The sequence below is a fragment of the Anopheles coustani genome, chromosome 3 (genome assembly GCF_943734705.1).
Source record: "Anopheles coustani chromosome 3, idAnoCousDA_361_x.2, whole genome shotgun sequence".
Classification (NCBI taxonomy): Eukaryota; Metazoa; Arthropoda; class Insecta; order Diptera; family Culicidae; genus Anopheles; species Anopheles coustani.
Genome location: NC_071288.1, coordinates 11917453 through 11931789, shown reverse-complemented (window position 1 = coordinate 11931789; position 14337 = coordinate 11917453). Strand labels below are relative to the sequence as shown.

At 44.8% G+C, this 14337-nt stretch overlaps 2 protein-coding genes across 2 annotated transcripts in view; one reads left to right on the top strand and one right to left on the bottom strand.

Annotated features, from left to right (window-relative positions):
• The window catches only part of LOC131260251 (mediator of RNA polymerase II transcription subunit 7), a 137690-nt gene that overhangs the window by 79907 nt on the left and 43446 nt on the right, over positions 1–14337 (bottom strand). The window lies entirely within an intron of this gene.
• On the top strand, positions 2994–13069 carry LOC131260175 (protocadherin Fat 4-like). Its single transcript, XM_058261852.1, has 20 exons — positions 2994–3176; positions 4285–4474; positions 4542–4986; positions 5778–6043; positions 6807–6901; positions 6970–7794; positions 8028–8215; positions 8303–8644; positions 8709–9196; positions 9262–9474; positions 9558–9667; positions 9745–9902; positions 9974–10101; positions 10214–10323; positions 10413–10533; positions 11107–11214; positions 11292–11896; positions 12185–12732; positions 12795–12858; positions 12941–13069. Exons 1-20 carry the CDS (start codon positions 3144–3146, stop codon positions 13067–13069), a joined length of 5166 nt encoding a protein of 1721 aa, XP_058117835.1. The 5' UTR covers positions 2994–3143.

Here is a 14337-nt window from a genome sequence, read left to right as displayed (position 1 = left end):
GACGTGTCGGGACTGTCAGTCGCTTGGAGTCGGCGTTTGCGACTCGACAAAACTATGCGACAAGCCGGGCCAACTTGTTCGAGCCCGTCGGTCTAGGACAAACCGGAGGACCGCGACCCTTGACGAAAATTCTTCAACGAGGCTAGTTTTTTTCCTTGGGAAAACTTTTCCATACCACCTTCGAGCCCCGGTGCCGCCGGGGATGCCGCAAGTCTTCCGGACTCGTTCTTCAATTTACGGGCCTAATTGGAATGTACACAAGGACTTTCGAGGCCTAGAACTGGCGGAGTGCGTACAGGGCAAGGAATGTTCTCTCGCTTCAGATTTTCCGTCGCCGCTCAGCTCACCTTCCCACCACCCTCTCCTACCGTCGGACGTATGCACCAACTGGAAAGCTATTCATTTCGAAAAGCCATTCGATTTTAAAGAATGAAGCATGGGCGGCGAAATCTTCTCTGCCGATGTGTGGCAGAACCTTAGGAAGGATGTTCCGGCAATCCATCACGTCGCTGACGGCATGGCAGACTTCAAGTGGCGAAGACAAAGAGTGAACGTAATCAAATTAATCGAATGCTTGAGATTAATTCACTGAGACTGCGGAGAATGCATGATTCCGAGGGCGACGAACGGAAGCAAACTCGTCGGGTTCGAGATTAAAATAGGATGAATGTTGGCGTGCTCAAGAAAGCAAAAAAAAAGGTAAAGAAAGAAACCGGGAAACTTTCTTCTGCTCCGTCGATATTCACTCCCTTCGTTGAGTTGTTTTAAACCGCGCTTCGGGGTGCATAAAATTGTGACAAAATCTAATAATCAGATAATGAGATCCAATTAATTCTTGCACCAGGAACTTCCGGTGACAAGGTTTACTTTTCTTGCCCGTCGGGAAAAAGTGGCGGTGGTTAGTTGTGGTGGAAGATGACAATGGATCAAGCGACGTGGACTTTCTCTCCATACTCTAGCGGCTAGTTTTCAAGTTGTGCGAACTAGCGATTTGAGGAACGCAGAATTGAAAAACAATTTTAATTAAATGATAAAATCAAATTTGAAGAAATTTGCCTAGCGTTAGTCAATTTTTAAACCCGTAAGTGAATTTCGTTATTTTTTTCATTAGCTTCGATAAACTTCTCTAATAGTTAAGGAAACCAATTCATATCACTAAAACATCTCGAACTTTCACACCCCCTCGGGTCGCTTAAGTAAGCTTCAGTGGATGACGTTTATTTCGGGAAACAAACAACTCCCATGGGAGAAACTTTCCGTTTCCGGCTTTCTTGATGCTCAATCATCGTTCTTTCAATCGAACACTAAGCAGGGCACAAAAGTTTGCCTACGGTTGCGGGCGGAGGAGTTGTGTTTTCGTATGATTGCATGGTAATCAGAAAGTTGTGATAATGTCGGGTTCCGTCTGCGACGGATACGAGCAGAAAACTTGCCCTTCTCTGGCGGAAAGTGTATGAAACTAGGGCTTGTAACGTTGTTTTCACTTGCAGCATAGTTACTTATATCATTAGCTGAAGTTTGGGACGAGCGTGAGCCCTCATCAAATAGGAAATTAAGATGGATTTTAGTATGAGACGATAGAATAGGTTAGTCATAAGCTATTTTCAACAATTACATGCAGCAACACATGTGAAGCGCGATGTATTCGCGGTTAAAACGATTATAGGCAAATTCCATCATCAGTTACGATAAAGATCCTCCTCCGCCCCTTCTGTATTCCGACCGGAAACGCAAACCGTCGACATTTAATTAGTCCATTTAGTTCGTGCTGTGAAGGGATTGGAAATCACTTTGTGGATTTTCACGCTCGTTGCATCGCACATTGTAGCGATGCAGCAATGCTTTTCCAAATCATCTGATGCCGTAGAAGATGAGGTACTTCGAAGACAGATGTGATTAATGGCCGGGAGCTAAGACATGAATAGGAGAGGCAAAGCTATAAGACATTTTACAGGAAAAGTTACAGGATGGTTGAAGAATGTGTATAAGCGTATGAAACATGTGTATGGCTTGCGATAAAATACGGTAGGAGTAGAGAAGCATAACGTTTTGCGTGCCATACATTTGGAAAGCCAACGAGTATAAATTACGGTACGTCGCCACCTTCTGTTCTTCATATACGATTCACTTTGTACATGATTATTGCCATGAAACGCATGTCATACACAAAACAATGAAAGATAATTGGAATGTTAAAATTGAATCGCTGCATAAATGACGATGCTCAATCATTTACTTATGTACGCTACATTGTTGGAGATTGTTTTTAACCATGACAAGTAGAATCAACGATTGAAAACAGAGATCCAAACGCATAAATGTACAGTTGTTATATTTTTCATAAAATGATTTAAAACCAAATCAATTTAAAAACGAACGAAAAATAAAAATTTGTGCATTTAAATTGATGCAAAAAGTTACTAAATTGCCTTCTAGGTCAAATGCGAGGAGGAATGCGATGAGTTTTGACAACCGGGATTTGAATTTGAACTAAAAAATTTTATTTCAATTTTTTTAGAAAAAATATAGCTAAGAAGTTATAAACAATTTTAAAAAACAGCTCCCAACGTACCAAAAGAAAAAAATTGGCAATGTAAATTCTTTGGCAATACCTCAATAAATAAAATAAAATAAAAATGAATTCCTTAAGATCTTACAGCTTTGAAAAGTTATGTTGATTTTATCTAATTTAAAAAGAAAACCAAAGCAGTAAAGGACGCTCTTATTATGGAAAGAAACTGATCGGCGCGTTGTTGATCGATATGTTGAAGCTGTGGCGCTCACTTCCCCCAACCCATCAGCATCACGGTCAGCACGAGCCCATGAAAGCTGGTTCCCCCCGGGGTTATCTTATCGGCCGCACTCGGGCTTGTTCCGTGAATAGAGGAGAGCAATTGGCAGCTGTTATCATGCACCAGGTTATCTATTGCTTGTGGGCCACTATCGATGCCAATCGAGTGACCATTCGCGGCAGTTGCCATCGGAAACCGGCCCGCTGCAGGTGCACGCTTCATCGAACCGCCGGAAAAGCGCGTGAAAACTGTTTCCGTTCCGTGCGATTCATTCATTACCACCGTCAGTGATACGGAAGCGTTGCCACAGTGGAAACACCCGGGTGAAGGGTAGAAGGAAAAGTGAAAAAAATGGCATATTCAAGGCCATACGATTCAGTGATGGTAATTTGATTGGTGGTTTTTTACATAGACGTGGTGTGTGTGTGTGTGTATCTTTGTGTGGGTAGCACTTAAAAAATGAAAAAGTCATATGCAGAAAAGACGTGAATGAATAAAAATAGGCTGAAAATTGCGCATCGATTGTGGTAGCAGTTAATTTCGATATAGTGGAGGCGATTTTTGGATGGAAAAATGATCAACTCAATGTGCACTACTGTAATTGATTCGAAAAAATATCTCCCACGGCAACAAATTAATTGAAATCAAACCCTAGTGAACGGCATTTAATGCTTAAATTGAACGAAAAGAAAAGTAAAAACAGATATTCCAATATAACAACCGATTGACGGAAATCGGACTTCAAAGAAATAATTGAACCGTTGGTCGTTGGTGGACAATCGTCGCAAACAGAGATCCGGGTGACTAATCCGGTCGTAGGAGGGACACTTCGGATTGGGGCTGCTGATAAATGCGCAGCCCTTATCGACACCACCGTCGGTCGCCATTGACAGCTATCTTTACGATTGTTCGCTTCCGCCCGCGTCACGGCGAAGACGAAGACGAAGTGCATTTTTGCAGGCGTCATTTCGCAAACAGCCAAGCAGCGAGACTGAAAGAAAGACCCACTTGCGGCTCGTTTACATGACACTACAGGAGTGTATCTTGACAGAACGCCACAAACGACCCATAATTTCGATGTCAGGTGTCACGCTGAATGTTGATTGATGAAACCGCACGCGGCCCGGTGCGTTTGTTTGGTGGTTTCGCTTCCTGGAATGGCTTACGCCCAAAAGGGTATCCCAATTGGGTAAAAAAAACATAAGAAGTGAACATGAGGTGTTTACAAACACTCCTTTTTCCTGATTTTTTTACCAGGTTGATTAATCCAATTTTGGAATAAAACAACCGTTGTTATGGTTCAAATATTATAAAATTGTAGTACTTTGCAAATAAGAGATTTAGGCGAAGTGTAAAATTTATAGTAACGTTTAGCGATGCATCTTAATCACATAACAGAATAACGTTAATGTATTCTAAAATTGGTAGACCAGAAACTGCTCATTGGTTCCTCGTTCATCAAAGTCTGTTGATTTTATGCTCTTTGCTATAGTGGCCTATGCTGCTCGGGGTAGTTCTCCTGACGACCCACTGTGCCGCCCAGTGGGGCGTGCCAATGTTCGAGGCGGGAAATAACGAGGACATCTCGCTCGGGGCGTACCAGGAAAACATAAAGCAGCTAGACGTGTGGATGCTCGAGGAGAAGCAACCCGGGTACGTGCTGGTCTACATCAATTACCAGGGTAAGCCGGCCGGTATGACCTTCAGGTGGACCGTCAACACTTTCGAGCCACTTCGATCCTTTCGCAGGCACGGCAACGCCAACCATCAGCTTGGCTCCGGCCAGCCTCGGCGCGACGCTGGAAAAGGACACTGATCGCTGGCGCATCACCATCGGCCGCACGCAGGACTACGAGGTACCGGCGCAGCGGTACCAGCTGATCCTGATGTCGATCGAAGACTCGCGGGACCCGTACACCATCGCGGTGCACCTCGTGAACATCCTCGACAACGAGCCGATCATGGCGAGCGTGAATAACTGCGAGATCGAGGAGCTGCGCTCGAGCTTCGTCTCGGACTGTCTGTTCAGCGTGTACCATGCGGACGGGTTCGAGGAGAACGGCATTCGCAACTCCAGCACGAACGAGCTGACGTTCGAGATAGACGATGCGAGCGGGGCCGGTGTCCACTTTCGCTTCGATCCGTCCAACCAGACGCCAGCCGAAGCCGCCTACAACCGACTGTACAATCTCCGGTGAGTATCGGGCACCGGTAAAAGCATCGAACTTTCCGACGGAAGATAGCGAATTGATGTTGACAGACCAATCTCCAGATAGCTGGGAATTTTTCTCTGTCGTTTTGTGTACCGGCCCGTGAGATAAGTACACTCGAACGTCATTTTGAGATAGTCATTGGCGTTACCATTGACTCACGCGCGCCCTTGTTTGATCGAATCTCGGTTGGCACATGGTTTGAACGCATGTTTCCATCGCACTAGCTGGAAATGTGGTAAACAAAAAGTTGTGACCTTCCTTCGTTTGGGAGATGCGAATTGAAGCCAAGCCAAGCGCCAAGTCAAGTGGTTCAGAAGTATTCCTCTAGTAAAGAACCATTTTGGAATGCTAAGTTCTTGTATGCTGTAGATATGTTAAGCCCAACAAATAGAATCATATTTTCTTGATTGTTGATTTAATAACTTATAGTGCGTTAAATTTGAAAAGTATATTCGAGAGGCTCCGGTTTAAAGTTGAATTCTTATGAACCAAATGTTGGCCAAGCTGGGAAAATTCCAGACCCAGGATTTCAATTTAAACATGACCAAGAATCTCGATGAACCCATATTTAGTGTGGCATTTCAATGAAAGAATTAGTGTACAGTAGCAGTAAAAATAAGATGTTAGCAAGACTTTTTGATTCCTCAAAGATTAACATTCCTATTCCTACATTAAAAAAGAACATGCAAGTTTCAATAACAAATATTATTACTTTGAACTAACATGTAAAATAGTTACCACTTACCTGCTTATCCCTTTTTCGGCCCGTTAGGGTGCTGGAAGCGCTGAACTACGAGATGAGGGCCCTGTTTAACTTTATCACCACCGTGTACGATCTGGACAAGACGCATTCGTTCAAGATGAACACCATCGTGAAGGTGCGCAACGTTGAAAGCCGTCCGCCACGGTTCATTCGGCCCTTTGCCACACAACGCATTATGGAGAAGGAAGACTTTAGTACCACGGTCACAGCCATCGATGGCGATACGGAGCTGAACAAACCCATCTGCTACGAGCTGAAGACGGCCAACTCGTCTCGTAAGTTTCCCATGCATACATGCAGAGGCGGATCTACCTATGAGCGGACTGAGCGGCCGCGGGGGGCCCCGAGCTTAAGGGGGCCCCGTGATGAAATCCTCAGATCGCAAAAGCAACTACCGATTTTATTTATTCTCGCAGTGGTATACATACTTTGATCAAAGTTATTACAGATAATTTTCACTTAAAGCCTTGGCAGAATATGTTTTCATGAATCTTCTTTCTCATCTAATAATGTCCGTTTGACTTAAAATGCTCTCAATTTACGGTCCACCAGCAAAATGGATTATTACCCTTTTATATTCGCTGTTAAATGTATAAAAAGATTTAACAATTTGAGGGCGATTTAAAAAACCAGATAATGAAGATTTGACATCTGATTTCATCAAATAATCAAATTGTGCCAAAAAAAAAAATGCGAAAATTTATTTTAGATTCTTCGAATTAGTATTTAAGATATGTGACGAAGTCATGGGTAATAACGAAAAGATTTGAAGAATTTTTACCTATCGACAAATCATGGAGACAATATGTTGAAAATATGTACAAAGGATTGCAAGCTGTTCTAAAATATAAGTCCAATTTTGGCCATAGCTATAGAAACATTTTGAGCAATGGAAATGTCTGGAGGGCCCCGATTATCCAACCGCTTGGGGCCCCGGAATGGATTGATCCGCTTCTGCATACATGCGTCTCTTGTATTGGCATGACGGTGATAGGTTTAGTGTAATCGACCTTTCTCTTTCCCTTCTGTTTCCTATAGACCAAAAGTACTTTGAAATTGGGGAAACGACCGGGGAGCTCGTCGTGCATCCGATCGACCGAGACACTGAAGAGAACGAGTTGTATCCGTTCACGGTAGGCATATATCCGTTTTTCGACCATAACTAAGTAATTCTAAGGAAGCATTTATTCCTCACATGCAGATAACGGCGTACAAGTGCCACAATAATTCGTTCAGTACCACCATCGACAGTGCAATCATTCTAGAGGACAAGAACGATTGCTATCCGGAGATCGACGTGAAACCGATCGAGCTGGAATTCTGGGAGAACACCGTCATGGAGCTGGCGTTCGAGCAGTTCGTCATCGAGGATCGCGATCTTGGGGAGCACGCACGGTACGAGGTGGAACTCTGGGAAACGGTGGGGGATGCGGACCAGGTCCTTACGGACTCGTTTACCATCATCCCGTCGAGTGGCTACCAGCGGGGAACGTTCACTATCAACATCCTCAATCCGCTAAAGCTGGACTACGAAATTCCGGTCCGACAAAGTTTCCTACTTCACGTCACCGCTCACGAACCAATCGAGCCAACGCACGTTCGCACCCAGCCTATTACTATTAACCTGCGGAACTGGAACGATGAGGTTCCAAAATTCGACAAGGTTGATTATGAGACCAGCATCCTCGAAACGATAGGGGCAAACGAGCTGCTTACGAAGGTTACCGTAACCGATCGTGACATCGATGATGGAATACTGTTGACGGTCCTGGGTCGCTTATCATCGAACCTGCAGGTGATCGCGCTGGATAAGGTAGTGGACGAATCGGGTTTGCCGAGCTATCCATTCGAGATTCGCACAAAAGTGGACAATATCTTCGACTATGACATTGCTGAGGAGGTGATTGTGCAGCTGCAGGCCGTCGATCAGCTACAGACGGATAAGAACGAACCACTACATCCGATCTTTGCGCAGATGATCGTGATGGTAATCGACGTCAATAACAAGCCCCCTCAAATTACGCTGGTAAGCAACAGTTATAAAGGTTTGGCCAATATTCTAGACCATTGATGACAGGAGTCTTTACACTAGATATTTACAACACATTATTGCTATTCGATGACTGATCAGCCTCAAGTTTACCTTATGATTAAATTCCTAGTGATAAGAAAGAGAGAATCCTGTTGACATCTCTCCGACTTCTTCATTCTTTTCTCTATCAAACTAACATTAAAGTTTCTTGTGCGTTCTTTTTGTAGCCACGCGGCTCGTTGCATATAGCGGAGAACTCGGTGGCGGATAGTGCGGTCCTCATCGGAGAGACAGACGTGGCCGAAATCATCGGTACCGATCCGGACACGGAAGCAGACCTGCAGTTTATCATCGTCTGGTCCAGCAGCTATGGCACGAAGAGTGGCATCCGTGCTGCACCGGAAACCTATGAAAAGTATTGCCATACCGCAAAACTCTTTGGGGAACTAACTATTTACTTTGCATACATTTTCGATGTCTGTTGTATCCTTTTTACTTTTAGCTGTTTCTACATTGGCGAAGAAAAGTTCGGTCGCCAGCGGACGATCGGAACCATACGAGTGAACCCGGAATTTACCCGCCAAGTGGACCACGAGATGTACGACACGCTGTTCTTAACGATTCGGCTGGTCGATCGGAATCAAACGATCATGCCCAACGATGCCGTGGCAGTGGTAGCAATACAGATCGACGATGAAAACGACAATGCACCAGTGTTCGACGAAGGTACGCTGACGGTGGTACGATCGGTCAAGGAGCAGTCCGAGCAGGGTGTTAACATCGGTAATATCATAGCCTACGACATCGACGGCCCGGGAAACAATGAAATCACGTACTCTATGGTGTAAGTTCAAGCCAGCGCAGGTTTTGATAGACATTTTCTGTACAAAAACATACCTCTCCGACAGACCCATGAATCCCGCCCATGAAGGCTGGATGGAGATCGACCAGACCGGCATCATCCGAGTGGCGGCCGATAGGAAAATTGACTGCGACACACCACCGACGGATGTGGTGCTTCAGAATATAACTATAGCCGACTGGAAGTGGAATACCAGTCATGTCTTCGAAATCGTCCTGATCGATACGAACAACAAAGTACCGTACCACGAATCCTTCCCGGACGACGGTCGGGTGTACAAGTTCGAGAAAATAAAATCCGCGACACCGATTCTGCAGGTGGAGGGAAAAGACCAGGATCGGGATACACCGTACCACACCGTGTCGTACGAGATTAACTACCGAAACTTCCCGCAGCTGCAGCGATACTTCGAGGTGTCCGGCAGCACCGGGCTGGTTTCCGTAAAGGAAAACAACGAGCCCCTTGATCGGGACGCCGGCTTGGAGAGCATCATGATCAATGTGGTAATGGTGGACAATGCGGGCGGGTATGACGGTAAGGAAGATCTTCCGGGTTATGCAAAATATCACTTCTGAAAATCTGTCACTTTTCGAAAACAGTTCAAAATCGTAACGAAACGAACATTTACCTTACCCTGCTGGATATCAACGACCACTACCCAGAGCTGCCCGCACTCACTGCTGATGAAACTGAGATTTCGGAGGACGCGAAGCAGGGCTTTGTCATCAAGGCGGATTTCGTTGCAGTCGACCTAGACGACAGACTTACTCCGAATGCTAAAATTATCTACCGCATTCAGCAGATGCTTCCTGGTACATAGTAGCCTCAACAGGATAATCTTAACATTTCACAATTGATTTCCAAGATTTGCACTGCGTGCATTAACTTCTTTCAGAGCAAGAGGTGTCGTTATTTGACCTGGAAAATACCAACGAATACAATGCTACACTAAGAGTAGGCGTAGACTTAAAAGGTTTCTATGGCACTAGAACACTAACAATCGAGGTAAGGCTTCCAAGATTAAATTAGAATCGATTACGAAAATATGGCACAAATTCTGGTATATCTTTTTTATCCTTTAGGCATGCGATCGTGGCAGTGAGTACAAGCCAGTCTTAGAACTTCCTGAACCACCCGTAAACAACTGTAGAACGCGGGATTACGAATTGCGCGTCAATCCGTATAACTACAACACTCCCGCTATTAGCTATCCTACCCGAAATACCCAATTGCGATTGAAGTAAGCCCGGTTGTGGGAGCACTCTTCGCACTGTGTGTACGAGAAAATATATCATATTTTATCCATTTAAGGTACGAATCACTATACAACGGACGTCCACTGAACGACACGAATGGCTCAACGATCCAGAACTTCATCGCCATCGATGACGATGGGGGGATTTTCGGCGATGTCACCTTTTCGCTTAGAAGCACCAACGGTAAAGAACAACCTAGCACTGATGGGACACGACACGAAAATCCGCTCATAATTCACCTTAATGAGTGGTTTTTCTAAACCATCATAATTGTAACCCAGTTTTTACATTTCAGATGATGAAAAAGACCACGAAGTGTTCCGGGTGGATAAAGTTGATCAGAAAACGGGACAGCTGGTCCTGGAGAATGCGCTTGCCGTGATGCCGTATCCCAAAAACTACAGCGTACGTAAAGCTTCGCACCAGCAGTATTTCAGCATATGTAATACGACCGCCCAAACTAATGATCCTTCTCGTGTTGGCTGCTCTTTTAGGTCACGGTTATCGCTAGGGACGGTGGCGAAAAACAGTCGGAGGTACCCATTTACATCGTGTTCGTCGACATGTCCGGTGAACCGGCCTTCCAGGAACCGACATTCAATACCGATTTTACAGGTAATGGTAAACAGCATTTCACAGGCTACCAAATATCAGGAATACCGTATACTGATGGAAAGTTAGGTCCTGTTCCTATTAACTGCTTAACGGTGTCCTATTACGGCACATCATATTAAATCAGCTGAATACTGCATTTTTTTTGCAAATGCAACAATAGTGCTTCATTCCTGCAACAATAGTGCTTCATTTCTGGGCCGCGAAATTCAAAAACTGACTGAAACTAGTTGCCAACATCCCATGTTCCATTGTTCCATTCCGATAAAACGGCTTAATGAGGGGTTTCAGCATCCCAAAAGGATTGAAATTAAATTCAAGATTTTTTAAATTCTATAATAATTGAATTTTTCTATTATCTGTTATTAAATTAGTTATCAATTTATTATGATTGCTATTGATTTGATTTATATCATTATGTAAGTGTAAATTAGGAACACAAATTAATTTACATAATTGTTTGTAATAGCGACCATGGGCTGTGTGACCAATGTTTGATAATAATCAAATTGTAGCACATGTCTATGAGGGTGTTGAAGGCAATTAACTTGCATTAACTTCTTCTACATTCTACAGAGAATGAAGAAGGCCGAGATGAGCGTCGTCAGCTACCGTTAGCCGTCGATCCGAAGAACGTCGGTCTACCTGAGGGTGCTCAAACAAATGTATTCTACTTCATCGATAGTAAGTAGCCTATTCGAACCCCATAATTAAAGGATTACCATCGTGCACAACTTATCCACCGTGGTATTCTCTTGCAGGAACGTATGGCAACGCCAGTCACCTATTTGCCCTTGACCCCGTCAATAACGTGCTGCGGTTGGCGGTCCTACTGGACCGAGAGGAAATTCCGTCCCACGAGCTGCGCATCGTGGCGACAAACAACGAGAACGGTCCGCCGGCCACCATCGTCGATTCGTCTACGGCTCTGCTGATCGTGCGCATTAAGGTGAACGACGTCAACGACAACCCGCCGGTGTTCCAGCAGCGGTTCTACGCGGCCGGTATCACTACGAACGACCGCGTGCAGAAGCCACTGTTCCGGGTGTATGCCGAGGATCCGGACGAGGATGAGGTGATCCGGTACGAGGTGGTACCAGAGTCGATAGAAGCGGTCGGCGAGAACCTGATCGTTGGAGATCTACCCTTCCGACTGGATCCGGACAGCGGTGAACTGACACTGACGATTAAGGTGCAACCGAACCAGAAGGGCTACTACCAGTTCACCTTGATCGCATTCGATCGGGACGACACGCACAACGATACGGTTCCGGCCAAGGTCTACATCGTGTCCGAGTCGAACCGGGTGACTTTCGTGTTTTTAAACAGTGTCGAAGAGATTGACAAACCGGCCGTACGGGACTTTGTAAGTAGAGACACCCAAGGTGGTCGAATCAATATGTGTAACATCAAACGGAATTTACCAAAACTGATTCTGACGCAAAGATGCGATTACACCTGTAAGACAAAAGTGTGCAATTTCTACAACGGTGTTCCCAAATATCATGAAGCATTAATTCCCTATTGTTGGTTCACAACAATACATTGGATTAGAAAATGAATTTTGACTAGCATAATAAGCAGCGAGTATGTTTATTAGGATATCAGTTAATAAGCCGTGTGATCCGTCATATCTGTCTTCATTCTTCCGCAGTTGGCCAAGCAGTTATCCGCGTCGTACGACATGGAGTGCAACATTGACGATATCGACCAGAGCTTGGAGGGACGACAGACCGGTTCTAGCACCGCACTGACCGACGTGCGAACCCACTTCATCCTAGACAACCAGGCAGTGGAAGCGACGGTGGTCCAACAGCGCTCTTCCAACCGCACCTTCGTGACCGAGCTGAAGGCTTCACTGCGCTCTAGCGACCTTTACCTACAAGACGTACCTCCGACACCTGAGGACATTACCGAAGCTGATGACACGCTGCAAACCATCCTGATCGTGGTTGCGGCTGCTCTGGCCCTGCTGTGCGTCATTCTGTTCGGCGCGTTCTTCGTCAAGATCCGCAGCCTTAACCGGCAGCTGAAGGCGCTGTCGGCGACAGACTTTGGTTCCATCGCATCCGATCTGAACGGTAAACCCACGCGCAATGTACCCACCACCAACATCTTCTCGATCGAGGGCTCCAACCCGGTGCTGAACGATAATGAGTTCGCCCGGATGGGTGGCGGTGGTGTGTACGACGACGACCTAAGGTAAGTCTTTTCGTGGCAGATACTAGAAACGAAAGCCACCATCATAACTTTCTCATCCACAGCCTCCAATCGGACGTTTCGGACTTCCGGGACATGGATAAGGACCTGTTTGCGACAACGAAGAAGGTAGGTGTCTCACCGGAAGGGGTTGGGTTTGAAAAAAAAAACAAAACAAGATTCGTGACAAACACCGATCGCCGTTTTCCAGGAAAGTGTCAATCCTGCCTTCATGGAACACATTCGCCAGCGCTCGCTAAATCCGCTGGCCAACGGGAAGGTCGATGATGACCACAAAAAGGTGGATGAAACCGAGGACGAATTGTCACACCGGTTCTAACATGAATCACACTTGTTGTGGGTAAAATATAACTTGTACAGTTAAAGAATGTAAGATATAATTGCGCTAATTGCTATAGTACATACTAACTTTGTGTAAGGAATCAAGATTCCCATTCGCTGAGCAGGACAGGGTACACCTTTCGATGGTCAGTAAATTTGTACGTGATGAAGGAGTTTCAAACAGTTAAAACCTAGTAAAAAAACAAGCATCTGCTTTGACAATTTAAACAGACAAGCCATACATAAAAGCCTTCCTTGTGGACAAATCCTGCATGCGACCAACTGTGACCCATTTTTTCCTGCTACTAGATTGTTGCCAGATTGGACACACAGACTCACAATCAAGAGAGTTGAACAAAAACCACATCCTTCCACCTTGCTCGGTGGTTTAGGTTGATGAGATTTTTCTTCGTCCCACAATCTGGCAACGGCTGCTCTGGTTTACCCTTTTTCCCGATTGCTTTCGAGCCGCAAAGTCCGTGACTGTCCGTGGCATCGGCGATGGGAATCATAAATTTATGTAAATTAAAACTGATACTTTGTACGAACTAGGAAATAAAATATGGATTGGATCACACGGCACGGCATATCCTGGTGATACGGATTCCAGCTGGAGCTAGCGATCCCAAGCATAACCCAATCCTTCCCGATAATAATAATAAATAATAACAAAAAAAAACACTACCCGATGGAAATGAAATGCTACTTTTTCACCATCGAAAAGGAGACACATTGGGAGCAAACGGGACGTTAAAGAGACAGAACAGCATAATAAACAACTGTGCGATGATGATAAGGTTTCCGGGCGAAAGGTTGTTTTATGGCATTGTCATACCACATTTTTCCAACCCAAGTGCGCTGAAGATATTAAAACACACTCGTAAAATTCAACACTTTTATGCTGCTGCTGCTGCTCATACCCGGAGGGGTGAGAGCAGAATTAGCAAGCAGTTATCTGGTGACTACCGAAGCAATCGATTTTCATATAACTCATTCAACTACTCGTATAAAATCGCCTCCCGTACGATGAGGAGTTTATCGGATAAGATAAGATGAATAAATTAATCATTTGCAAATTTATAAACACTGGTAGTTCCTAATTTTTATATTGACAATTATTTCTAAATTATTCCGAAGAAGTTGTTCAATGTTCATATCCGCCGGAGGATTTTAAAATAACCCAACGGCATTCTTTCCCAAAACTGTGAAAAGGAATTGTTATTGATCTACTTCTTTTTGGTGTAACGACCTTGATGGTCATGCCTG